Source organism: Pteropus medius, unplaced genomic scaffold (genome assembly GCF_902729225.1).
Source record: "Pteropus medius unplaced genomic scaffold, Ma_sr-lr_union100, whole genome shotgun sequence".
Taxonomy (NCBI): domain Eukaryota; kingdom Metazoa; phylum Chordata; class Mammalia; order Chiroptera; family Pteropodidae; genus Pteropus; species Pteropus medius.
In genome coordinates this window covers 4571794-4598059 of record NW_024355206.1, presented here as the reverse complement: position 1 = coordinate 4598059, position 26266 = coordinate 4571794, and the positions used below count along the sequence as shown (strand labels likewise).

General features: G+C 39.9%; 1 protein-coding gene across 2 annotated transcripts; it reads left to right on the top strand.

The window, feature by feature from the left end:
- The first annotated feature begins 387 nt into the window (after nucleotides 1–387).
- Nucleotides 388–26199, top strand: BTBD1 (BTB domain containing 1). 2 transcript variants are annotated; one of them, XM_039858488.1, is made up of 8 exons: nucleotides 389–879; nucleotides 7067–7223; nucleotides 10478–10583; nucleotides 14238–14435; nucleotides 16602–16794; nucleotides 21157–21244; nucleotides 23774–23920; nucleotides 24378–26199. In XM_039858488.1, the coding sequence occupies exons 1-8, from the start codon at nucleotides 479–481 to the stop codon at nucleotides 24534–24536; spliced, it is 1449 nt and encodes a 482-aa protein (XP_039714422.1). In that variant the 5' UTR covers nucleotides 389–478; the 3' UTR covers nucleotides 24537–26199. The 2 variants fall into 2 exon arrangements, with proteins under 2 accessions (XP_039714423.1, XP_039714422.1); XM_039858489.1 differs by lacking the exons at nucleotides 21157–21244; nucleotides 24378–26199 and having other exon boundaries at nucleotides 388–879; nucleotides 23774–23876.
- The last annotated feature ends 67 nt before the right edge of the window (nucleotides 26200–26266 follow it).

Genomic DNA, 26266 nt, shown 5'->3' with positions numbered 1-26266 from the left:
GCTGGTAGATGCAGAGAGGAACAGCGGCATCTGGAGTGGGGTGACTTGGACGTTCCTGGGGGAGGGGACAGTGAGGACTCACGTCTCCCCTCCCGCGGGCTCCCTTGGCCTTTGCCCAACCCCCGCTCCACTTCCAAGTGAGTAACTCCTTGACGGACAGCCTGGGGACCTGTCCCAGGTACGTGCGGGAGGGCTCTGCGGCGGCGCCCAGGGCCGGCCCCACCCAGCCCGCAGAAGCCCCACCCCTGGGGCGCGGCGCTGAGACGCGCTCACGGGCCCCTCCGGCCCCGCTGGGCGCCGCGCGCGCCCTCGCACCCCGCCGGCGGGGACGCGCCCACAGCTCCGGGCGGGGCGGGGCGCGGCGCGGCGCGCGGCCTCCGGAAGCGCCGTTCGCTGGGGGCTCGGGCGGCGCGGGCCTCGGCGGCCTGGGCGATGGCGGGCGCGCTCCCCCTGGCCTGAGGAGCCGCGCCGCGGGAGGATGGCCTCGCTCGGGCCCGCCGCTCCGGGCGAGCAGGTCCCGGGGACCGAGGCGGAGGCGGGCGCCGCGGGGCCGCCGCTGCCTCCGTCGCCGTCCCCTCTGGGGCCCCCGCTCCCCCTGCAGCGGGAGCCGCTGTACAACTGGCAGGCGACCAAGGCGTCGCTGAAGGAGCGCTTCGCGTTCCTCTTCAACTCGGAGCTGCTGAGCGATGTGCGCTTCGTGCTGGGCAAGGGCCGCGGCGCGGCCGCCGCCGGGGGCCCGCAGCGCATCCCCGCGCACCGCTTCGTGCTGGCGGCCGGCAGCGCCGTCTTCGACGCCATGTTCAACGGCGGCATGGCCACCACGTCCGCCGAGATCGAGCTGCCCGACGTGGAGCCCGCCGCCTTCCTGGCGCTGCTGAGGTGAGCGGCCGGCCCGCCCCGCCGCCCTTGGGCCCCGGGATGCTCAAGGTCGACGCCGAGCCCGGCGGCCCTTGAGGGCGGTGCGGCTTTGCCGTTGGAAGGCGCTCTCACGTGCCAGCAGTGCCGCCCCGCTCCAGACGCAGAGAGGTGGGGCGTCAGGGTGTCCCGACGGCCTGGTGGCAAAGTTTCCTGCTTTCGCGGGGGGGACGGGACTAGTTGAAAGTCGTGTAGGACCTTTTAAATTTCGTGTTTAAAAGCCCTAACGTCATTAGCTGAGTGTTAGCTGTCAGGGCCGAGGAACGTGACTACCCAAATAGATAAGTGTGACCTTACGTGCCTTGGGTTTCTGCAGACACGGCCGCCTTTGCTTTAAAACGAATCCTACCCTCAGTATATGCTTAGAATATGAATATGCTTTTTGCTGGTTTAAGGTTAGTAGACTGACTGCTGGTCGATTTTACTTAGTGGAAGAGAGCTAATAGTTTGGCATTATTAGTTTTTATTCACAGAAGTCGAATTACCACAATTTTACAAAGGGGACTGAGGCCCAGAAAAGGCAAGTAACTGGCCCGATGTAGGAGAGCCAGCTCACACCCAAGACCATGTGAGTTTCATTACATCCAGCTGATTTTAGCTGCCGAGTAGAATGTAACAGAGTTTTGGGCGGTACTGAAACAAAAACAGGTAGGTCGGTGGAACAGATCCATAGTCCAGAAAGCTCACAGCTCAGTCAGGAAGATCACTAGGAAATAGAATTACAAAGTTAGTGTAAGCGGTAAAGAAAAACTAACATCCCGTTAATAAATGGAGAAAGGACAGGATAAATAACTTAGGGAAAGAAAAAAATTCACGTTAAAGAGTTTTTAACCTCTTCGGTAATTAAAGAAGTGCAAATTAAAAGTGAAGTACTTTTCTTTCCAATTATCCCCTTTCCCCCCAGTTTTAAAAGATAACATTGGAAGAGCCTTCTTTGCCGTAGGTGTTGGTAAAACAGTTTGGCACTATAGATTTTCCCCCCACATGTGGGAAGTATTCACATACTGAAAAAAATATTCTGTACAAAAATATTTGGAGCAGGATTATTTATAGTAGTGAGGAAGTAGTCAGCTGTAGGGAAGGGTTAGATAATCAGTGATAGGTCTGTTTGATGAAATGTACTAAGTATGATACTTTATGGTGCTAGGTGATAACATTAAATAGGAAAGTATGTATAATAGCATTTGAAACTGTGCACACTATGATTTAAACTGTGAGAAGAAATGGAACAAACACACCTAGAGACAAGGATGGAAGGAAGCTTACCAAAATGCTGATTAGCGTTACGCTGGAGTGGTCAGATGATACTACCTTTTCTTTCTTTTCTCTGTTTTCTATACTCTGAATTTAGTTTAATTACATTTATGAAGGGGGAAAAACAACTCAAAAGCTAGGCTCCAGGTTATTTTGTTTTTTAGTTTGAAGTTGACAAGGAGGATTGGTTATAGTGCAGTTTAGATTTTCTAAAGCAGAGGTATTTTAAAAAGACCTATTGGCCGCCTACATGGTAATCAAGAGTGCTTATTGATTTCGTAAATACCTTCCTCTTATCTTAGAATATGTTTAGAAGTGGGACCTTGAGAGCATTTTTAATTCTCTCCCTAAATAGTGCTCTAAAAATATTGTTGAGTAGTTCTTTCCTTTAAAAAATATTGGGATTGCTAGGATAAGAATGTAGAGGGAAAAAATGTTTATTTCATATTTCCACTGAAGCTGTTAATCAGTTTTTCCCATCAGTAAAAAATAAATGAATTAGTTTTAGAGTCCTTGAAATGTTCCTGTTTTCTGTGTAGTCATGATATTTGTCCTTCTCCAGGTTCCACTCATTGTTCCTTTCTGAAAGTGATATGTGGACTGATTTTTAAGCTTAGGCGTTGCCTGGCTGTGAAACATAGATGCTGTACTTAGTATGGTGTGACAAAAAGATGTCCCATAGTTGGTACTTCCTGAGGTAAAAAAGTGGGTTAGCTTGGGCATATATTTATTATGTTTACAGCTTGAATTAGTTGACATGAAAGGCTTTCGAACTTGAGTTTGAAGCACTTTAAGGAACCGCTCATTTTGATCTGCCTGACCTTTATGTGATGTTCAGTTCTTCATTTGAGAAATGCTGTGTCCCTCCCCTATGCCAGGCATTGTTTGCAGGTGTTGGATACAGCGGTAAATGAGAAAAAGTCCTTGACCTCATGGAGCTCATAATGTAATATGGAGAAGCAAAGATTTAATATAAAGTCGTGTGCTAATAAGTGTTTTAAAAGTAGAATGACCGAGCCATGAGGGAAGGAGTTTTCTAAGTAAGGAGAAGCATGTGTAAGGCTCCAAATTTCTCCCATTGGAGGAACTGCAAGAGTGTGATTTGAGCAGAGTGAATAAAGGGGAAAGTGGCCAAAGATGAGGTCGGAAGATCGGCTGGACAGGCCCACGCAGGGCTGCAGAGCCTGTGGAAGGACTTCCGGTTTCGTCTGGTGTGGTGGGAAGTCTGTGGAAGGTTTCGAACAGGGAGTGATATGATCTGATTCACATTTTTAGAAACTCATTTTGGCAGTTGTCTGGAGATTAAATTAGACTGTAGAGCGAGTAAAATGGGCAGCAGGGAGTTGAATCAGGAGGCTTTTGCAGCAGCCCCAGCAAGAGAGGATGATGGGTTATAGCGGGTGGTAGTGATGGGCGTGATAAGAAGCGGTCAAATTCTGCATATATTTTGAAGGTAGAACTAAGAAGATTTCTAAGACATCCAAGGAGGGATATAAGTAGGCAGAAATAAATTTGAAAATTAAAAGTGAATGGTATTTAAAACACGGGGACAAATGACATTACCTAATGTAGATTGTAGATTGTAAAGAGAAAAGATGGGCCCAGGAATCCTTCATTCTCTAGAGATGTAGCAGAGGAGACAGAGCATAAAATGAGATGTAGCAGAGGAGACAGAGCATAAAATGCGGCTGAGAGATAGCTGTCAGTCTAACTAGAAGAGAAAGCAGGGAGCATGCTCTCCTGAGTCACGCCGAAGAAAGTGTTCTAATCAAGAGGGAGTTGTCAACTCTGTTGAATGCTGAGAGTTGGGTAAAATGAGGACGTCGACTTGATTATTGGTTTTGACAGAATGGAGGTTATTGATAACCCTGGCAGGACTTATTTCAGTAAATGGATTAGAGTGGATTGGGGAAGGACTAGGAGGTGAGGACCTGGAGTTGGCCAGTATCATCCTCTCAAGGAAGGAGACATGGGGTGACTATTCCTTAGGATCTTGTCTTCAGCGGTCTTACATTCTCCCATTAACCCGTGGCATCACACTCTCCCCCAGACTTCTCAGCTCCAAACCCAGTTGCCAGCTGGACATTTGCAGATGTCTAGTACCCACGCAGTTGAACGTGTCAGTAATAAAAATGTGACATTGAATGAGTGCTTACTGTGTGCCACTTAACTGTTCCTAAGCACCTTATGTGAACTCACTTAAATTTCAGAATTCTTTGAGACAGGCATACTTATTATTATGCCCAGTATTAGCCAGCTTTTGCCACTCACATATTCTTGCTCATGGGTCGGTTGAGGACTGACTCAAGTGGGCTTGGCTCCAGGCTGTAATTTGGTTCCAATCTGTTCTACCAGTTTCTCATCCTTTTTGGACCAATCTTGGAGCTTCTACCAGCTGATCTTTCCAGCTGGGTAGCTTGACCTGTTAGAGAGCAACTCATGGCTTCCGAGAGCACAAAAGCAGGAGCTGCTAGGCATCCTCAAAGTTCAGGCCCCCAGACTGGCATAGCATCACTTCTGCCACATGTTGATTAAAGGGAGTCATAGAGGACCGGCCGAAGGTAATTTAACAAAAACAGTTTGAATGGCGGAGGGAGTTCTCATGTAGAATCGTCTAACGACACAATTCTCTCTTATTCCCGGAGTGTTCTTCCCACCCTCTTTTCATCTTTTGATCTCAAGTGGACATTCTTCCAGGGAGCTTTTCCAGATCTCTCTGCCAGAGCTCCTGGTTATAGATGGTCATAGAACTCTGTACTTGAACTCTATGGAACTTTTCTCCATAAGTTTCAATCTACTCAAATACAAAGGCAAATGGTAATAAAGGCTCCACATTTCTGTTCTATATTTTATAACTAATAATTTTTGCCGGAAAAAAATTGAAGATAAATGTGAAGATTTCTTCCTACCTTTCCCTTAAAACAAAAACTTGATATGTTTCTAGTTCAGAAAGAGGACTGAGCATAGTGGGTGTTAGCCTTCTCTCTCTCCCAATTAAAGTGACTGTAAAACAATACAAGACAGAACAGATCCATTCCAGTGGAGGGAAAAAAGGGAAAGAGGTTGGAAGCCACCGATACAGAAAAAGGACAGAGCAGCGGGAAGCACGTTGGTGATGGAGTGGAGTGGGACCTGAGGGCTGAACTGCAGGAGGGACTGTGGTGGAGGTGGGTGCTGCCTTGCCTGGCAGGACCCCAGTAAGGGTCTGGGCTGGGAGTTGGCAGTGGAGGGGCGAAAACGAGCAGAAACATGCGAGTTAATTTAAAGCCTGCTTATAGGCCATCCCCTCAGGCAGCTCTTGCAGACTGACTCCTGGCGAGGATTGGCCAGGCTCCTCTTAAAGCCAGCTGAACAGACTGCCTGGGGAGAACCACGATGCTGGGGCGGTTTAGGGACTTCAGGGTAATGGCACGAGGTGTGGGGGGGTGAGGGGTGGGCGGAGGGAGGCTCCCTCACCTGGGCTGGTTTCCCAATCTAATGCAAGGTGCCAGTCAGTGAGCCTCCCCCACACACACAGCTCCCAGCCAGCGCTTCCATTTTGGAAGAGTTTTAACTGGGAAACAGACCTACTTACACAACAGCAAAGAAAGCATATACCAGCTACCAGAATACTGGAGACAATCATCAATCATTTGACATATAAAGAAAATCAAAACATAAATGACAAAGACCAAGAACAGCTGATCCTCAGGAAAATGGGTAATTCTAGGAACTTTTAAAACTTTGATTAATACCATCTTGGAGACCTGAAAGCATTTTTTGCATCCATAGAACTGAGACATCATGCTGTGAGGAAAAATAAAAAGAACCATCAAGAAAGCAAGAATATAAACACATGATTGCTGGGGAGAAAAACAGAAGGGTTAGAAGAGGAAAACAGAGATAAAAAAAGGTGGATAAGGACATAAAACAGGACTGACTTCCTCACTCACTCCACTGTGGTAGACTGTTCTGAAAGAAGTTAGTAGGTTTTCTTAAACACTTGTTTTACGTCTTGGGTCCTGGGAATTTAAGTGTAATGAGTGTTCTAAGTCTTTAGTATCGCTAAGTGAAATACTTGTTCTTAATGCTGTACTTCTCCAGCACCCAGCACCCTCTGTGATTCTGAGGTGGCTGAGGACTGGACAGTCAGCACAGGGGTCTCTGAGGAGCCACAGAGGGAGGGGGCCGGGTATCCTTCAACAAGAACCGCCCAGGCCTTCACTGAGAATCTTAAGGCGCCATCTGCAGGTCTATGAAGCTGACTTATCTAATGACAGCCATTAGAAGCAGCGAACTGGGAGGAAGGCAGTATGGGTCCGATAGTATTTTGAGAAAAAACTGTACCTATGTACCCAAAAGCACATAGCAACATGGGGTCATTTAAGAGACCATTAAATTATTTTGTGCCTCCAGACCCCCCAGGACTCTAGTCTTTGGTCTTAATGCTATTTTTGGGATAACAATGAAAGAGTAAAAGATGTTCAGAATAAGAAAATACCGTTGTCAGGAAACAAATGATTGTTTTGTCATTGAGAGATGTGAACTTCAGCTATCTGTACATTTGCTTAAGTGACCGGTCCTTTGAAGAAGGAGAGATAATGTACCACTGTTGTCTTAAGCTGCTATGGGGTGCTAAAAGACCTCTGGAAATCTGGCTTAGAGGCCTGAGTGTGTCTCCTGATCTTCACTTAACTGCGGTTTCCTCAGTGAAAGGTGAAAACTCAGCCTGTCAAGACTGAGTAAGAATAAAATGAGATGACGTGAGTACATGCCCTGTTGCCCTGGAAAGCCTGATGGACGTTTCAGGTTTTTAGTTTGTTCTTATGTTTTAAAATATTCCTCAGAGGTTTAACTCTGGTGGATGACTTGTCTGAAACATTACTGACCATCTCTGCCATTTCCAATTGCTTTCCAGATTTCTATATTCAGACGAAGTTCAAATTGGCCCAGAAACAGTTATGACCACTCTTTATACTGCTAAGAAATACGCAGTCCCAGCCTTGGAAGCGCACTGTGTGGACTTTCTCACCAAACATCTCAGGGCAGATAATGCCTTCATGCTGCTTACTCAGGTAAGTCAGTGTAGATACGGAATGTACCATCGTAGCTTGGAAAAGTGAGTGTAACTACATATAAATATTTGATACTTCCTCGAGAGTTGTTCTAGATCATTATTTTAAAGTACACATTATTATTCTTAGAGTACCATTTAGGGAACTATCTCAGATTTATGCGATTTTAGAAAAGAAAAGCAAAATAGAGTTAATGCAGTACCATATAGATAAAGAAATGGAAGCCTTATATAAGTAGGGCGTTATGACTCAAAGTTATGTAGCTATTTAGGATTGGAGTTGGAGTAGGGTCCAGTGTCATTCCTGCTGTGATGGAGAGTGTGATAGCATAAGGTGTTCTGGACATCTTTGTTCTCAGTTTTCGTTGGATCTGGAATTAGGACTAAGTATTTGAAGTCCCAACAGTTCTCAGGTCCACTGTCTTTGGACTTGTATTTGTATCATAATAGTGATAGCAACAGATACTGAGTGGTTATTGTGTGTCAGGCACCATTTTTAGCACTTCCTATGCGTTAATTTATTTTTAATCTTTACAAGAACTGTAAGAAGTATAAGTGGACTAGGTAAACGTTTTCTTACTGTCCCCATTATAGATAAGACAGTTGAGGCCCAGAGAGGTGAAGTAGCTTGACCGAGATCCTATAACTAATAAGTGATATTTTCCTGCATTTTTTTCCTCTTTTGAATTTGTGATGAAAATCTAATGAAGCTGATATTCCTAAGATTCTTTATTGTCTAGGGGATTTTAGGGAATGTAAAGAAGAATACTTAACTACTTTATTTTGAAAGTTCAGTCATAAAATTCAGAAACCAATAAATTAAACTTTGACAGTTAAAATATATTTACCAGTTCAGTAGGCCCAAGGTGGGGCCTGAGAGTCTGCGTTTCTCACAGTCCCCCAGATGGCCCCCAGATGGATGTGATCCAGTGCTTCTGGATCACACTTTGAGTAGCAAGGGCTGCAAGAGAAAAAGAACTTTTCAGTGTCTTCTCGGTCTGAGAGCCCAATATTACTCCAGATTTTTCATTGGTTGGGTCATATGAATTAGCCCACAAATTGTCATGTGAACTTCTGGTTCCTGCCAAGTGAGTCATATGAACCAAGCCTGTTACTGGAGGGGAAGCATGCCAGACTTTACTCGCAATACAAAGGGCTAGTTCTGTGCCAGCATGATTTACACGGGGAAGAACACTTTATGAAGCGATACAGTCATAGTGATATTTTAGCAGAGATAATGCCAGACTCTAAGTGACAGCAATAGATTCCATAGGAAACTTGATACCGCCTTTATAATCTGACCGATTGAAGTATTGCTACTCTGAATACAATAATTTTTACCAAAAAATTGTTTTTCCTAGAGTGAAAGATCAATTTTTTTCATGAACACTAATTAAAAATACAGTTGAGTTGGCCAGTTAAAATATTTGCAGATATTAGAATTTCATTTGTTAAAAATATACTGTTTTTCGTATTTTAAGAATACATGAACTATGATTCTAGACAGGATCCTATGCTAGAAGGAAAAGTGTTATAAAAAACATTGGGTCAATTAACAAAACTGAAATATAGTGTATTAGATAAAAATATTGTATTGTTATTCATGAAATTAGTTACTAATAAGAGAATATCCTTATTCTTAGGAAATACACACTGAAATATTTAAGGGTAAGAACTATGATGTATGTCATTTATTCTCATGATTCAGCCTAATATACATAGCCTACTTTTTTATGCATTAATTATTTTGATCATTAAAGAACCCTCTAGGTTACATAAAGCAGACATTATCCCACTTTATTTATATACACACACACATTCTATTATGCAGATTTTATTTAGGGCTAAAATTTATTAAAAATTTGACTAAGCAAATTAATATACACAAGCTCAGTAAATAATCTAAGAAGAGCATTTTCGAATATATTTGAGTATTCTATAATTATAAGAAACATTCTGATTTAAAAATATGTTTTTATGTCTGTAAGTATAATTATGTATCATATATATATTTAAAATTTAAGCCAGTGTGTTTAATGTATTCTCTCCCTCATAAAACACAAGATAACTGTTTAGCGATGTTTCTCATTTGTTCAGTAACATCTGAATTATCGAATCCTTTGAAAATGAATTTTACTTTAAAATTAAATGAAGAGTCATCAGCCATACCAAATAATGGTGTCATTTATGGTGTGATTAACTAATTGACAGTATTTTGAGCAGGTTTCTGCATGACCCAGACCCAGCATGAATACCTTTGAGTCCATGCTACTAAATGTGAACAGCTGACACTAGGCCAGAATGACAGACTGGCATACCTGTCATCTCACATCCTTTTTCAGTGTTACGGCTTTTAAAAACCTCATTTGAGTTTGGCTTCTACCTCCCTGCCCCCACTAGCTTTTTAACTTGTTTTTTGAATTATTATGTGGATTCTGATAAGCATACATAAACTTGACTTCTGACATCATAATGCCTAGATTAGCTTTGCTGGAATCATATAGTGTATACTCTTCAGCTCAGTATATAATGTGGCTTCTTTTGTTTATCATTAGGTTTGCGGGATTCATCCATATTGTTATCTGTAGTTGTATATTTTCATTTTCATTGTTGTACAGTATTCCGTCACGTAATTATGTGAATTTATATATTTGCTCTTCTGTTGTTAGGCCTCGTTTTTGCTTAGGTTTCCAGAGCTTTCATACTTTAAAATTTTTGTACTTCATCCTCTCCCCCTAATCAAAATAGGAAATGGGGAAAAAAATCTGATCTGTTAGTGCTGGTCTGCTTAACAACCGATATTGTTTAGTAAAAAGATCACTAGACTTGGCTTTAAGTACTGGCTTTGCAACACAAATAGCTAGATATTAGGCAAGTCAGTACACCTCTTAGCCTCTGTTACCTCATCTGGAAAATGGTATAATGTCTGCTTTATTTAATATAGGTGTTTGTTAAGGATCAAAACGAGTAATGCATAAGAAACTAGGCAGTATCTATATAATCATATGAAGATACAACTGCTAGGGTTGGTAGTGGTTGTGAATTTGTTATCTCAGGGGGGCATTTGTGCGTTTTGCTTTTCATTTCTGATAGTGGAATAAAAAGTTTTAAGAATATATAGATGTTATAATTGTATTTTAAGTAGGAGTTCTTACATAGTTAGCAATTGTAACTGTTTACAGTATTAACTTTGAATGTGTACTGCCTGAAGGTAAAATAACGATGGAAGTAAAAAAATTATCTGCATATGTTTAGGCTCGACTGTTTGATGAACCTCAGCTTGCTAGTCTTTGTCTGGACACAATAGACAAAAGTACGATGGATGCAATAAGTGCAGAAGGCTTTACCGATATTGACATAGGTAAGGTCACTGTGAATTTAAGTTTTACCTGTAAGTACAGTAACTGCTTACCTTGTTGGTGGATGAGTTGTTTTCAAATTAGTGGTTTTTCCAAGTGATCTAAGTCTGCCTCTTTAAGAGTTTTGCTTTCTTTATCTTGGTGAACTATTCGTAAAAGTCTTAACTACCTTATTGCCTTTTAAATGACGTCAAATCAAATCAATATTTACTGACCACCCACCATGTATATAACATTATCCTAGAGTCTTAAAAGAAATACAAAGGGTGAGATGTGATTTTCTTAAGGAAACTCATCAAATTGGAGAATCAAGAAACAAATATGTGAACATTAAGATTTAAGACATCAATAGAAGAGTCAGCATATGACAAAATGTGATTTTTGCCTTTTCTGAACTAGAATGTAGAAATAATTGCTATGTAAATCCACAGCATGAGGAAGTTACTTCCAATTATAATAGTGGTAGGAAAATCTTGACAGAGGAAGTTCTGATAATGAATATTTGGATAACAAAGAGGGGAGGGCGTTAGGGGCAACGTTAGAGGCAAGTGGACCTCACAGAGAAGTATATGCAGGGGAAGGGAACTACAAGGCGGCTGAAGCCAGGCTGCGGAGGACGACCTGCTGGCAGGCCGAGGAGTCTGAATCGTGTCTTGTAGGAGGGTGTCTTGTGGTTTGAAAAATTATCTTCATTGTGTTGAACCCAAAATATATATCTTCAACCCTGTCTTCTTCTGGGCGCCAAATTTATATGCCCAGCTATTTACTTGGCATCTTCACTTGGAGATTTTATAAGCATTTCAAACAACACAGCTGAAAGAGACCTATTGACTGCCCACTACTACCGGCCAACTCTTCTGCTTCTTTCCTTTTTTTTTTTTTCCACTCTTAGTGGCGGCACCATGCACCTGATGTCTCACACCCAAAACCTGGAAGTTATTCTTGATTATTCTCTTTTTTTCATGCACCACGTGCATTTTATCAGCGAGTGCTCTCAGCTCTACTCTCAATATGTATCCCGAATCTGAGCATTCCTTACACATCCATGCTACCACCTAGTCCCAGCCACCGCTCTCTTTTACCTGGATCACCTCTGCAGTTTCCTGTTGTCTCCCTGCTTCCACCCACTCTTGCATTCATACAGTCCGTTCTCTACACAGCAGCAAATTTAAATCACAAATCAGATTGTATCACTTTCTTGCTTTCAGTGTGTTCCCACTGCAGTTAGAAGAAAATTCAAACTCCTTATAAAGCTTACAAGACCGTACATGATCAGGCCTTGTGTTAGTCAGTAGGCTAGGCTTGACTGTGGTAACAGACCCAGAAATGCATGTTCAACACGTTCGCACAAATAAACCCAAATTGCATACTGGCTTAGACACGATCGAAGTTTATTTCACAACCCCATAACAGTCCAAGGCAGTGTCTTGGCCCGTGAGGAGCTTTTTCTGTCTTGTGGCTCTGCCATTCCCTAGGGTGTAGTTATTATTTGATTTTGCTGGCAGACAGGAAAACTCATGGGTAGGAGAAACATCTTAAAAGCTGCAGCCTTGAAATGGCACCCCCTTATTTCATGGTACAGAATTCAGTCACAAGATCCCATCTAAATTCAGGGCTGGCTAGGAGCTGCAAAGTACTCACAGCCCAGGAGGAAGAGAAAACAGATTTTTTTTGTAAACAGCTGGTAGTCACCACCTACTTCTGTCTACATCTGACCTTGTCTCCTGCCATTCTCCCCCTTATTCACTATGTTCCATGTCCACTGGCCGGGTTATTTCTGTTTGAAGCCTTTGTATTTTCTATCCTTCTGATTAGAATCATTTCCCCGATTCTTCGTATGGCTTCCTCCTTTTAATCATTCAGATCTTGGGTTAAATGACACCTGAGAAAGGCCACCTCAAACCTACTTAAAGTAGATATCACGTTGCCATAATCAAATCCCTTTTCTGTTTCTCTGATTTATTTTTCTCATAATACTTAGCGCTATCTGAAATTCTTACCAGAGGTATTTGTCCATTTATGTATGTGCCGATCGTCTGCCTTCCCCTTCTAGATCGCAAACTCCTGAAGGTAGGGACTCTGTGCTGTTTACCGCTGTATTTCTAGCGCTGAAAGCTGTAGAACATAGTACGTGTTCAGTTGCTATTTGCTGACCGGCTGGACTGGCCGGCTGTGTCTAGAATGTTGCCTTTCTGTCCCACCTTGGCTAGTTCTTCCTCAGTCTTACTGTCTTGTCTCCGATTATACCTCTGTAGTGACTCCTTTCTTTAGAACTGACACCCCACCCTCTCCCATGACATTTACTATGTTCCTGTTACGGTAACATTCCATCTTTAGTTTCCTGTCTGCAAGGCACCTCAGGAAGGGTTATACTCCCCTGGCATCATCCCGAAGGGTAGGACTAGTTCAGGTTCCTTCTCAGCACCTGCACGTTGTGTGCTATAGAATTTTTGTTGAGTTACTGGATGTTTGAGAGCCCCAAGCACTGCCCACATTGTTAACGAAGCACTGTTTGATCCTAATTTCCTTCCCTTTGAGGGGCTGTCGGGTGCTCCATTTGTACTTCAGTCTGCTACTGTTATTTGAAATAATGCGGCCTGCTTCTGGGTGACTTCCTCCTAGAGTCGCCGTGTAAATGGCTCCTACACGAGGCGTGCCAGTGGAGCCTGGGAATCTTGAAGTCAGTGCCTTGCCCAGAGTGAATACCCCGTGAATATTTGTCACTTTGATTTGACTCATAGCTGCTTATGTTGAGATCCAGTGTTGTGTTATGTTTAAAAGACAGAACTCAGGTGTTCGATGTCTTTATTAGTCTCTTGGCCGTAACTTCTGACCGTCTGCCAGAAGAAGCCTAAGTGTTTCCACCATAGTCTAGTTTGCTTCAAATGTACTTGCTAAAAATGGAATGCAAGAGAAGTCTAGGAGCTGAGAGGAAGGAGTGCCTGACTTTGGGAGCTTTTTTTTAATGGTTTTTTAGATCGTGGAGTTGCTTTTTTATATCTGGCATTTGGATATGTGTTCTAGAAGGGTGTGCTCACCATTCTCCAAGTAGAGAGATATTGTTTCTCTCTCCATTGATAGAACAAAATGAATTTACACTATGCTGTGGGCAGTATAATGTGCTTTTTGGGGGAGTCATATTTTAAGTTTCTGTATTTACCTTTACTGAAGTTATTAGCATACAAGGTAGAGAAATGTGGGTCCAAAGTCGTTAATTTTTATTTCAATGATTAAATATTATGGACATTATATATTCCTAATCCTGCAAGAATCGAGATATACAGATTGATATTTATTTGCTTGTGAAAAAGCTTCATGGAGCCCTAGTTCATACTCCACTGCTAGGTACAAGAGAAGCTTGATTTTCCTTTTTTTTTAATCTGTTCATTTTTAACATACTGCTGAGCTCCTGCTATGATCTGGAGATTTGATGTCTTTGCCGAGATGATAGCTGTGTTTGATATTAAACAAATATTTGATTCTAAAATGAGTATGTAGACCATTGCAGAATAGAATTTTTAAAATATAGGTCTGTAGTTTTAAGTGTCCAACCTATTTTTATTGAGATTTGAAAACTGTATAAGCAGGTTTGTCAGTATTGTTTTGTTAAAGAGCAAAATATTCCTAATTGGATTTGTTTTTGTATTTACCTATAGACACACTCTGCGCAGTTCTAGAAAGAGACACACTTAGTATTAGAGAAAGTCGACTTTTCGGAGCTGTTGTACGATGGGCAGAAGCGGAATGTCAAAGACAACAATTGCCCGTGACCTTTGGAAACAAGCAGAAAGTTTTGGGAAAAGCGCTGTCCTTAATCCGGTTCCCACTGATGACCATTGAGGAGTTTGCAGCAGGTAGGGCAATAACTTGACCAAAATCTTTTTGAAACTGTTTTCATGGGCAGCCAGTCAGTCTCTGTGTGCGAGAGAGGACAAGAAGCAGCTAGTGATCAAGTACTATTCACCTTTCTGGTCACATGATATGTGCGTGCGTGCGTGTGTGTGTGTGCGTGTGCACGCGTGTGTGTAATTTTATTCTAATAGCCCTTCAAGATAATATTATAGGTTACATATTTTTAAATCGATACATGTATTTTAACATATTTTATATATTATCAATATATACAGAGTGTATTTTATGGGTTAGAGAACAGAACTTGAGAGTTTTAAGTGCCTTGCCCAAGGTTAAGGGCTTTATGACGACTGAGGTTTCCGTGTAACTCTGTGGTCTCTTACCAGCTCCCTTCTGCTTGAGTTCTTGGTCTCATCGTCTCCTCTTGTGTAGAAATTGGCAGAGACAGAAATTATGCACAAAGTGTTGGCTATATTTCTCTGTTATTCTCTTTCTGCAAGATGATTGGCTGGCTGCCTTGGTGCTTTGAATTCCAATTTTTGCCTCTTCAACCAAGTCAGGACCAGCACAGTTTCTAGGCTGCCAGTTTCTGTTTGGCATTTATGCCCTGTGAAGCAAGTCAGCAAATATCCCAAGTAGTAACAGATACAGGGCTTCGTCTCAGTGCATTTCCCTTCAGGAGCACTGACCGCCCCAGTTCTTTGCTAACTGGAAATAGCTATTTCATGTGTTTCATCCATAGTTGTCCTCTGACACAGGCTGGTCCGTCCTGCGGACTTCTTAACATTCTGATGTAGTCAAGTAATGTTTCTTCTTTTGCTGTTAGGCATATTCTTTCCCCGTATTATCTTTATATTTTAAAAAATGTTTAAATTTATTTATTTTTTTTTTGACTAAAGATTTGGAAGTTATAAATTTTGTATTTACTCCCCCCCCTCAATTTTCCTAATTCTCCATTTTATAGTAAAACAATATTTACTGACTTCCCTATTTAAGACAAAAATGTTAGCATGGTATATTCTTCCTTTCAATCTTTCCAGACGGCTTTGTGGTAACTGATTATGTGCGCGCGCGCGCACACACACACACACACACACACACACACCCATATTGCAATAATGCAGTTACAGTGTTAGACTTCATTCGATGTTGGATTGGTTTTAGTGCTCACTGCCAGTTCTTCTGTGACACATCTTGAATTCTTACTTTGATTCACCCCCTCTGTTAACTGGAGTGCATCTCTGCTTTTCTTCAGATGGGTACATAGTACGTGTCTGAGAATGTTCTTCGTGATCTGAAGACTGCTCTTCACCTAAGGAAATTTTATTACAGTCTTGAATTATTGCATCATCCTATATCTTATTGTTAGTTCTTCAGGAACGCTAATGTTTAAAAATCAGGAGTTTTACATTAAATATGAATTTGTAGTTTCCTAAACCAAATTTCTAGTTTATTAATTATTTTTTGCAGTTTTTAATTTTTAATTTAGTTTTGTGTTCTCTTATTTAGATTGTTTTTACCAGCCTTGCAAAGGATCTCCTGATCTTTAATGAGGAACAGCATTTATTCCTCGATACGTTTGGGCTGTTTGGAATTTTCCTGTTAGAAACAGTGAATGGGAAACCATAACACATGATCTACTGCTTCCACAGCCCTTCCAGTTTTAGCACCTGCCCTCTGCTCATGCATAAAGCCCAGAGTGAAAGCATATTCCATCTACTTCCACCTCTGCATATGTATTCCGTTGTTGGGATTATAACCTCAGACAGTTATCAGGTGGGGAACAGAGAAGTCACAGTGGCTCTGGCTGCTGTTGTAAGCATTTCCCCACCACAGGAAATGACTCTCCTCTTCCTGGTGAGCGGCCTGTGGTGCTGAGAGTGGGTGAGTGGATAGAAAACTCAGACACGTTTCTGTGATCTCAGGCTTTCATTTAAGCTTTGATTCATTCATGGTTTTAACACTTACATTTTATTAGGTTAACCTCAGATGGATTTAGAAAAACCTTAAAATTAATTATATTCTAAAATTGTATATGCTAAGCTCTTTCTACCTCATCGTTACTTTACATCTTCCAGATTTGAATTCACATTATTATGCAGAGTATTATAAAGTTAGGAATTAAAATCAAATTGCTTTTATGGAGGTTTATATTTGTCTTTCCGCAGGTCCTGCTCAGTCTGGAATTTTGTCAGATCGCGAAGTGGTGAATCTCTTTCTTCATTTTACTGTCAATCCTAAACCCCGAGTTGAGTACATCGATCGACCAAGATGCTGCCTCCGCGGAAAGGAGTGCTGCATCAACAGATTCCAGCAGGTGGAGAGCCGCTGGGGCTACAGTGGGACAAGCGATCGGATCAGGTACCTGTTATACCGTGGCCTGGGGGTGGGCTGGGGCGGCAGTTAGCATTCGGCTTTTATCCTCATATTGTGGGAGATAATTAACCAACATTTTATTTTATGCTCTGTTTAATACATTTCTGACTTAAATACAAGAGCCAAGAAGTCAGTGAAGCATCCTGGTCTCCTCGCTGAGAGGAGAATGAGAGGATCTCTTAGGAAACATGGAAGATAAACAGATCCTGGGTTGGGCCTTCTGTTGCATGAATTCTGTTTGGATTGCCACGCTGGGAGCTGAGGTCTGGACCTTCCTTGAGCAAACTGTTTTTACAGCCTTAGGGCTACAGTTTAATACATTTTATCTTACTTTGTTTAGTGTGAGTTTTTCCTTTTCATGGACATTGCATGGACAATATTTCAGTATACATTAATAAAAGCTTTGAATGGGGAAAAAAATTAAAAATCTTAAAAGACACTTGCATATAACCCTGTTAGGAATTTATCTTTGTTCTATTGTGTTTCTTTATGTTAAATGTCAAAATAGAGTAGGGACCAGTTTTTGAAAAATGTCCCTTTTGGGTTTTTACTTATTTAATAGCACTTTTCTATAAAACTAGAAAGTAATAGCAAGTTTGTTAAAAATAGGACTCTGAGCGGGGAACACTCTTAAAAATACTGGATTAAAATGGAAATTAAAATGCATTTGTGGATTATTTAGTAATCATTCACAGTGAGAATACGGTACATGAAAGCATATAAAGGATGAAGTGGTCAGGGTGTTACACAAACACAGTCATAATTAACTACTTTTACTAAATAAATTAGAATAGAAATAAATGATTGAAGCATTTAGCCCAAGTAGCTAGAGAACAAATAGCAAAATAAAAAAAAAAGGAAAAGAAAAAGAAAAAAAAAGAAATAGGTAAATATAGAAATTAATGAATTAAAAATAGTACAACTGAGAAATCATAAGCCATAAGCTGGCTCCTGAAAAAGACCAATAAAATAAATAAACCTACAGGAAGACATACATTAGAAATAATGGGAATATATTCATATTCTGAGGAGATTTATACTTTAATTCTGGGTTTACTCTGTGCTAATAAATGAACATCTTGATGGAATGGATCATTTTATAGGCAAATATAAATTATCAAATTGACCGAAGAAGAAAGCCTGAATAGACCCATTACCATGGAAGGAATTAAAAGTTATCAAAGAACTGTCCCTTCACAAGGTGGTTTTTACAGGTGAGTTTTATCAAACCTTCAAGGAACAGATCATTTCCTTGAGCATTAAGAGAAGAAAATACTGATCCATTAATTATTGAAAAGAAGTATAACTGTTACACAGGAATCTGACAAGGCAAAAAATTTTCTAGATCTGTCTCACTTATATAGAAGAGGAAATCCTGTGTAAAATATTAGCATATTGAATGTAGCAGTACCTTAGAAAATAATACTATATGGAGATTGAAAGAATGGCTCGATATTAGGAAATGTATTAATATAATTCACCACATGGCAGATCAAAGAAGAAAACAGTTTGTCAGCAGTTGTCAAAAGACTTTTTAAAATTTCACCTTTATCCCAGATGTGACCATTAATAGACTAGGTCTGGAAGAGCACTTCTGTGACGTGATGGACTGTTGACACCTCAAGATAGGGATGCCTGCTGACCTTGCCGTTTTCAGCAGTGTTCAAGCCTCTTTATAAACACGTGTTTCACCACATGAATTCTGATAGGACACTTGAAATTTGATTGGGACTCTTTGTTTTGGGAGATTGTCCTAAGCATTGCAGTAAATCTAGTGTTGCGGGCCCCCTGTCCCCTGTAGTGCCCCTAAAACTTGGTGAAAACAAAAGCCTCCTGTGGCTTTTGAGAACAACCTCCGAATCAGTAAAAACGTATTAGAACCAACAAGAGAATAGTGACCACTTGTAAAATGTATGTGAAAAACCAATGATGTTCTATATGTCATGAAAATTCAGTTAGATGGATGGTTGTGATGGTTCACAACTAGTGAGTATACCTAACGCGTCCGAACCGTACCCTTAAAATGGATAAGGTGGTACGCTTTGTTACTGTTATGTATTTTGGCACAGTAAAGTCGTTTTTAAAAATGTTTAAATTTTCAGTTGTAATATTGAGTAAAAGCAGATCTCCTTTACAATAGCAACAAATTAACATAAAAGAGCAGTGTTAAATCCCACAAGAGATGTACGGTGTAGCACCTTCATGAAGAGCTGGAGAACTTCAACTGGAATCAGAAAGGGTCTTTCTAAAGCCATGTAACTTAGGCAGTTCCTTTCAGATGTCACGTGTTTTTGGTAGGGCGGAGTAGCATGGCAAACTGTTCTAAAGTTAACCTGGAACAGTGAATGTTTCTTTTTCAAAAAAGAGTGGTGTGGCTCAAACATGGTAAGTATTATAAAACTGTAATAACTTAGTGTCCTATGGGAGATACCACAGAGTTCGGAGACCAGCGACCAGCCCAACGTAAGTGAGCATTTGGAATGTGAGGGGAGGATTAACCGCTGGGAAAGTAAAGTCAGATCCTTAATGATCCCATCTACCAATATTTGTGTAAATTAAAATTTTAACATTAAAAAAATGAAGCCATGAAAGTGCTTTAACAAGTGAATGTTTATTATGAGGATGGCATAGTTCTCCCTAAACTTGGCATAGATCATAATTTGTCTTCAAGTAATTTAAAATGTTTATGCCCAAAACCACCATAAGGTTAAAAGATGAATGACAAACAGCATTTTGTAATGGGTATTACTGACAAAGCATAAATTACTATATACCATGGTCTTTCAGTTCCACACAAAAAAGACACTCAGCAGAGAAAATCGAGTAGCTCGTTTAAGCATATGACCAAACGTATCAACTCATTAATAATGAAAGAACTATAAGTAGATTTGTTGGTTGTTGAGAGTAAGATAGAAATGATCTTCATTTCTTGTGGAGTGTAAAGTATTCTAATCTTACCAGAAAGCAATTTGTAATTTTATCTAAAGCCTTAAGAATATGCCCTTCATCTTCCCCAGCAATTTTACTTCCAGGAATTTCTTCTAAGGAAATAATTAAGGCTCTGCAAAATGATTTAGCTATAAGATTGTCGATCATGGCATCGTTCTATAATAACAAAAACCACAGATCGCCTAGATTACCTCACAAGTAGTGGCTGTTACATATGATGCATCAGTAATAATCTTTTACCTTTTTACATGAGAAAGAAGTTTAAAAAATATATATTGTGACACGATTTTAAAAATAACACAGACGTTCATAGGAAAAAAAAGTATTTTCCTGTTGTTAAAAAAGAGAACTAAACGTCTGAAAAAGAAATACACCAAAGGGTAAGTGGGTGATGTCTCTAGATGGTGGATTTAGAGATGCCCTAAATCTTTACTCTTGTTTGTTTAGCTGCATTTTTTTTAAAAGATACCGTATTTTTCTTTATAATAAGAAAAAGCTATATTATAAATAATACATAAAAATTTGTAGGGTGGTACTCATGGAGTTTAACATAGTGGTTAGGAACGTGGGCTTTTGATCCAGGCAGACCTGAAATTGTGTCCCGGTGGAGGCAAGTTAAAATTCCTTTAAATCTCAGTTTCTTCAACTATAAAAAATGAGGATAATAAAAATGATACTGTGTTATTTAGTTTATAGAGCTGTTATGGTGTTAAAGGAAATAATTCATGTAAAGAACTGAATCAGCTCAGTGCTCAGCACAGGAAGTACCCTGAAGAGGTGGTTTTAACTATTACAACCATACACCTGTGTTTTAGGGCCTGTCCCAAGCCCTCCACCACGGTTCTGTTAGAGCAGCTTGCTTCCTTCACAACTCTGATCACAATTTATGAAGATTTATTCCTTTGTTATCAGTGTCCTCTATTAGGCGTAAGTGCAGTAGGGTAGAGAGTCTGTCTTGTTGACCATCATTTCCCCAGTACCAGGCCAACTACCTCAGTTTGACAGGCTCTCGGTAAGTGCTTGAGGTTCATTGAGCTCATGATCTGTCAGAGCTTGGGACACTGGCCTGATGGCTGACATGTCTGTGCTCATGAAGGAGACGTGCAAACGTATTTGGACAAAAATCATTACAACAATAGTGGGGGTTAAATTCCTTTGACTCAGGAATGTATAGTACAGAGAACAGGTGCAACTTCAGTTTCCGTCAAGTTAAAATTTACTCTGGAAAGAGCTCTTTTTGGTCAGCAGATGACATTTCCAAGGATATCTAACTTGTAATAGTTTTCCTTTTTATGAGCAAAATTAGGTGTTTTCAGTAACACTTAAAAAATGTATAAGCCTTGGGAATGTGAATGCTCACTAAATTATGTATGTTCTATATTTAACTTCATCCTTCAGGTTCACAGTTAATAGAAGAATCTCTATAGTCGGATTTGGTTTATATGGATCTATTCATGGCCCCACGGATTATCAAGTGAATATACAGGTACACTTTTCCCCCCACTATACGTCATCTTGAAATAAAACAAACCTGTAATTATATAATTAGGTATTTTAACAATATCCAAGTTTCAGCATAATTATTAAAGGAATCAGAAAGTCTCTTAGTAGTATTTTTAGCTTAGAGAGTTGTGTTTCACAATTGATCTAAAAAATCTGGTTTCAGAAAATTGGGGTCTTGGGGTCCTTTACAGAAGCGTTACATACAAAGAGCTCTCCTCCCTCCAGGAAAGCCCTCCCTTAGTCCTTGTGCTGTGCAGTGACTGTCTTAAAACACCCACCTGCTTTTCTCTTAGTACTTTGAATTCTGCGGTTTTAAGCTCATCCCTTACCACTACGATGAACACTCTTTGGTGTCTGACCATCTGACGTTCTGACTGTGCCCTGCCTCATTCATCCCTAAGCTCTTTGAGGTCTGGCACTGCTGCCTACCCTGGAAGGAGGTTAAAGCCCTCTCTTCCCTCTGTCAGCCAGGGCTCCCCACACTTGACTGCACAACCCAGTTAGTAAAATTGGTTTTGAAACATCTACATTGTACTTTTACTTACAAACTATACATAGGCAATACTGTATTTCTATATTACACAAAAATTAAAACAACAAATAGAAATGAGAAAAGGATGTAAACAATGTTTCACACTTGTTTATCAGCAGAAAAACTGCTCTCTTTAAAATGTTAATACACTATTTTTAGTAGTAAAAACTTTGGTGAACTTTGTGATCAGACTGCTTCATTAGTTTTCAATGAAATATACAGCAAATCGAAGATCTGGTTCTATGACAGCTGAAAAAGACACCTCACAGAGAATTGCATTATTGCCTGTGGTCATGAAATCTTGCTCATTTTCTAGTCATATCTGCTAAGGTTTATAGTAAAATGCAGATGATAAATTTATATCACTGATGTCAATTTGTCGCTCTAACAAACCAAGTATAAAGTTACATTTTTAATATTTTAAACAAATAGGTTCAAACCCCACTGAAATTGTTTAAAGATTTTAAAGCAGATTAGAAATTTTTTGGTTTTTTTTTGTTTTTTTTTAAGTGCAGAAAAGCCACAGCAAATCTATGAAGGGTGTAAAATATTTTCATGATCACTCCTCATTTAATTTTACTTTATAAATTGGTTACGGTCCTATCCAGTAGGATCCATGAAGCCACTTGAGCAGGCTGGATAATGTGCAGACCTGGGAAGGAGTGAGGCCCCACTGACAGCCTGTTCAGTGTCTCTCATATATTACCAAAGGCACCAGACTCCTTGCGGGCAGAGGAAGGGTGTCAGGGTTATAGGTATATTAAAATGATAAAATATAAATATTCTAAGTAAAACGAAGAAAAATAGGACTTTTTATTTCTTCCCCCAATGGCTAGTCTCAAGAACCATCCAGATGTACTACAGATATAGACCTGTCTGGGTTTGAAGCTGAGCCCTCTCACCCGCAAGGTGTGACTGGGCCAATCCTGTAGCCTCTCTAAGCCTCAGTTTCTTCATCTTCTAGAGTAGTGGTACCTACTTTATAGTCTTGTGAGGACCAATTGAGATGATATATATAAAGTGTTGGGAACATAGTTGCTATTGTTGAAAGTTTACAATTCGATGCTTTACAGTAGCCTTAGAAGGCAAAGCAAGTTTCCGCCCCCAAATTAAAAGATAAAACAGGCTCAGGGAAGTGAAGTGGTTTGCTGTAGATCACACTGCCACAACCTAGTCCTGTGTCTGACTACTTCATTCTGGGGCTCCGTGTATCGTTTTAAAAAAACATTTTAATTCTTTATTGAACCATGGCAGACATACAGAAAAATGCACATATTTATAAGTTGTACGTATGGCTCACTTTTTATAAACTGAGCACACCTATGTAACCAGCAGCCAGATGAGGAACGGGATGTCACGGCACTCCAGGAGTCCCCTCGCAATCTCTTCCAGTCACCATCCCTTCAGAGGTGACAATGCACTGACTTTACAGCATACGTGGGTTTCACCTGGTTTACTGAAACCGTTTTTGTCTGATGTGTGCAGAAAGGCAGGGTTGTGAGCCGAGGCCTTTGAAAACACAGAATTTTTGCATTTTGAATATCCACGTATCTGAATACTGCATTTAAGGTCATTTTAATTTCAGTAAATAACATTTAAACTTAGGAAATGCTACAGGAGTTTCCTACCAACGAGACATAGGCTAGCAAGGAATAAAAGACTAATTTCTCTCAGGCATCTAAAATCCACACTAAAAAAAACCTCTTTCTAGCCATTCTAAAAAAAAAAAACCTTTCTAGCCATTATGTATTTTATAGACGCTCCTCCTGCAGCCAAGCCCTAGTTGTCTGACATCCTCATCCTTACTCCGATCAATGATAAATATCTAAAGCCATCTTTGGTGGTTAGAGATACGTAGAGAAAGACTACAACACAGAGACGTGGTAGTGTATTCTGCTATTCCTGAGGGCTTTATATTCTTTCCTATGAAATGTTTCCATTGGTGTAACTTAAATATAACTTCTCTGTTAAAAATTACAGATCATCGAATATGAGAAAAAGCAAACCCTGGGACAGAATGACACTGGATTTAGTTGTGACGGGACTGCGAACACATTCAGGGTCATGTTCAAAGAACCCATAGAGATCCTGCCCAGTGTGTGCTACACAGCATGTGCCACACTCAGAGTAAGAGTCCCCGGCATGCTCCAGATGGTGGACCCGGGGGCCATGGTTTCCTCTTGCGTGTTTGCAGGAGAAGCTGAGAGTCGCTGACTGTGAAGCCTTTTAGGAAGAAGGGAAGGGAAGAGCTTGGGAAAAAAAGTGCCTCTCAGCACAGCTCTGCTGTGCAAGAAATGGTCTTCAAAAAAAGTAGCCCTTTGAGTCAGAGAATGAATGTTTGACAGAAGATAAAATAAACTTATTATTTTCTTGGAACCATTTCACTGTTCTCTAGTAACTGAGCTCTGCATTTAATATTTTTAATCATTAATTAGCTGTGTAGCAAAGACAACATTTTTATTAAATGACTTGGTATAAGATTTTATACAAGAGCTATATTGAAACATGAATAGAATTAAAATACCACCTTAAATTGAGTGTTTATTAAAGGAAAATTACTAACGAACCTTTCATTCTCATTTAGGGGCCAGATTCCCATTATGGCACAAAAGGATTGAAGAAAGTAGTGCACGAAACACCTACTGCAAGCAAGACGGCTTTTTTCTTCTTTAGTTCCCCCGGCAATAATAATGGCACTTCAATAGAAGATGGACAAATACCAGAAATAATATTTTACACATAATTTAGCATTGTGATACATCCTGGCTAAATAGTACCATACAGTCTAGTTTCAAAGGCATAGAAAACTGGCCACAAAAAAGAGTTTGAGTGTTATGAATATTTATAATTTTAAGATAAGAAACATTTTAGTTTCTTAGCGGAAATAGGTAAATAAATGGTGATCTAAACTGCTGCATGATTTAAAGGCAGATTTTCCATTTTCTTACAACCTTAGGGGGAAAGATTACCTGGGTTTAATAGTTTAAAAAAAAAAAACAAAACAGCTATTTCAACTTTATCTTGTATAATTTCGTAGATACTGACTCGTGATCTTTCAACAGTTTTGTTATCGAAAGAATTTTGTTTTATGTAGCTAGTTTGTTTTTAACTATTTCGAAGGTTAAATGAGATGGGCATTTGGCTTAACTATTTTGAAGGTTACAGGAGATGAGATGGGTCAGTATTCTATTAACTCAAATAACTAATTTCAGACAATTAAGAAAACTGACATATTTGGAGTTTTGAAATATCTGATTGTTAGCATTTGAAATATTGCTAGAAATAGGCCTAATAAATGCCCAAGAAAATTTTCAATGCATTTACAGCAAAGGATATTCTGTAATAGTATAGTAATGTGTTACATAGTACAGTTTTAAACTACAAGTAGAATTAGTACAAATTCACAATAATGTGATATAAAGAAAAGATCTGAAGGTGTAGTCTAAGACTGGATTCTTTATCACTGACCTGCACCACTATACCTGTCTGTCTGGAGGATGCTGCCGAATGCTCCCAAGGTTGAGACGAGGATTGTGGTGGTGGTGACTGGGTAAACGGACGTAAGTTCAGCATTGTGGCAGTAATTTTACACAGCAAGAAACGGATAAAATACTAACATTTCTAACAAACTAATTTGAAATTTTAAATATCCAACAGAATCACTCCTGTTGAAGTGATGCCATGCTTTCTATCACTTGCACAATTCTATTCAAGAAGGAAAATAGGTTTAATAGTCTCGACCTCACAAATGTCATAGGTACAGCTGTATTAGGAGGGGGATAGGAAGTGTATCTGGCAGAATGATATTTACATGCTTTTTTATTATAAAGTAAAATTTTTACATCAATATTTTTTGAAAGTGATTATCTTATAAAAACGTGTAATTAAGCTTAAGGTGTACAAATAGTTGTGGAAGATGGTTTTAAAAAAATCACAATTCTTAAACAGAATTTTTTTCTAAATAATAATTAGGATATAAAATTTTTTCATCTAAAGTATTTCATTTTCTGTTTACAAGAAGGTAGTGAAGTATGTTGGTGGCAGAGGTCTCTTGAAATTGCTGAAGAAAAGGGAAATTTTTTTATCCCCAGTACCATGACCTTATGGGTCTAAACCTCACTTAACTGGAATCTCTGTAGGATGTATGGTTTGGGTTAACTAAAGATTAGTCAGCAAACACTTTGTAGTAGCCATTATGGAAAATACTTCTGCCTTGAAAAGGATGATATGCTAGAGATAAGTTAATGTGTTTTGACGTTTGAGGTATTTCAAATGCTTGCGGTAGGTTGCACTGAACGATGATTGTAACTGAAGGCAGCCAATAAGAGGCACAAGAAGCGGAACTCTTTACTGGTATGGGACATCTCCTGGAATTTTTTAAAAAATAAATATCTATAATCCTTTTATTTTTTCGTCATTTGTCTTTTTCTTCTAAAAGTTGAGTGTGAGATGCCATTTTGGAACAAGGGTCCT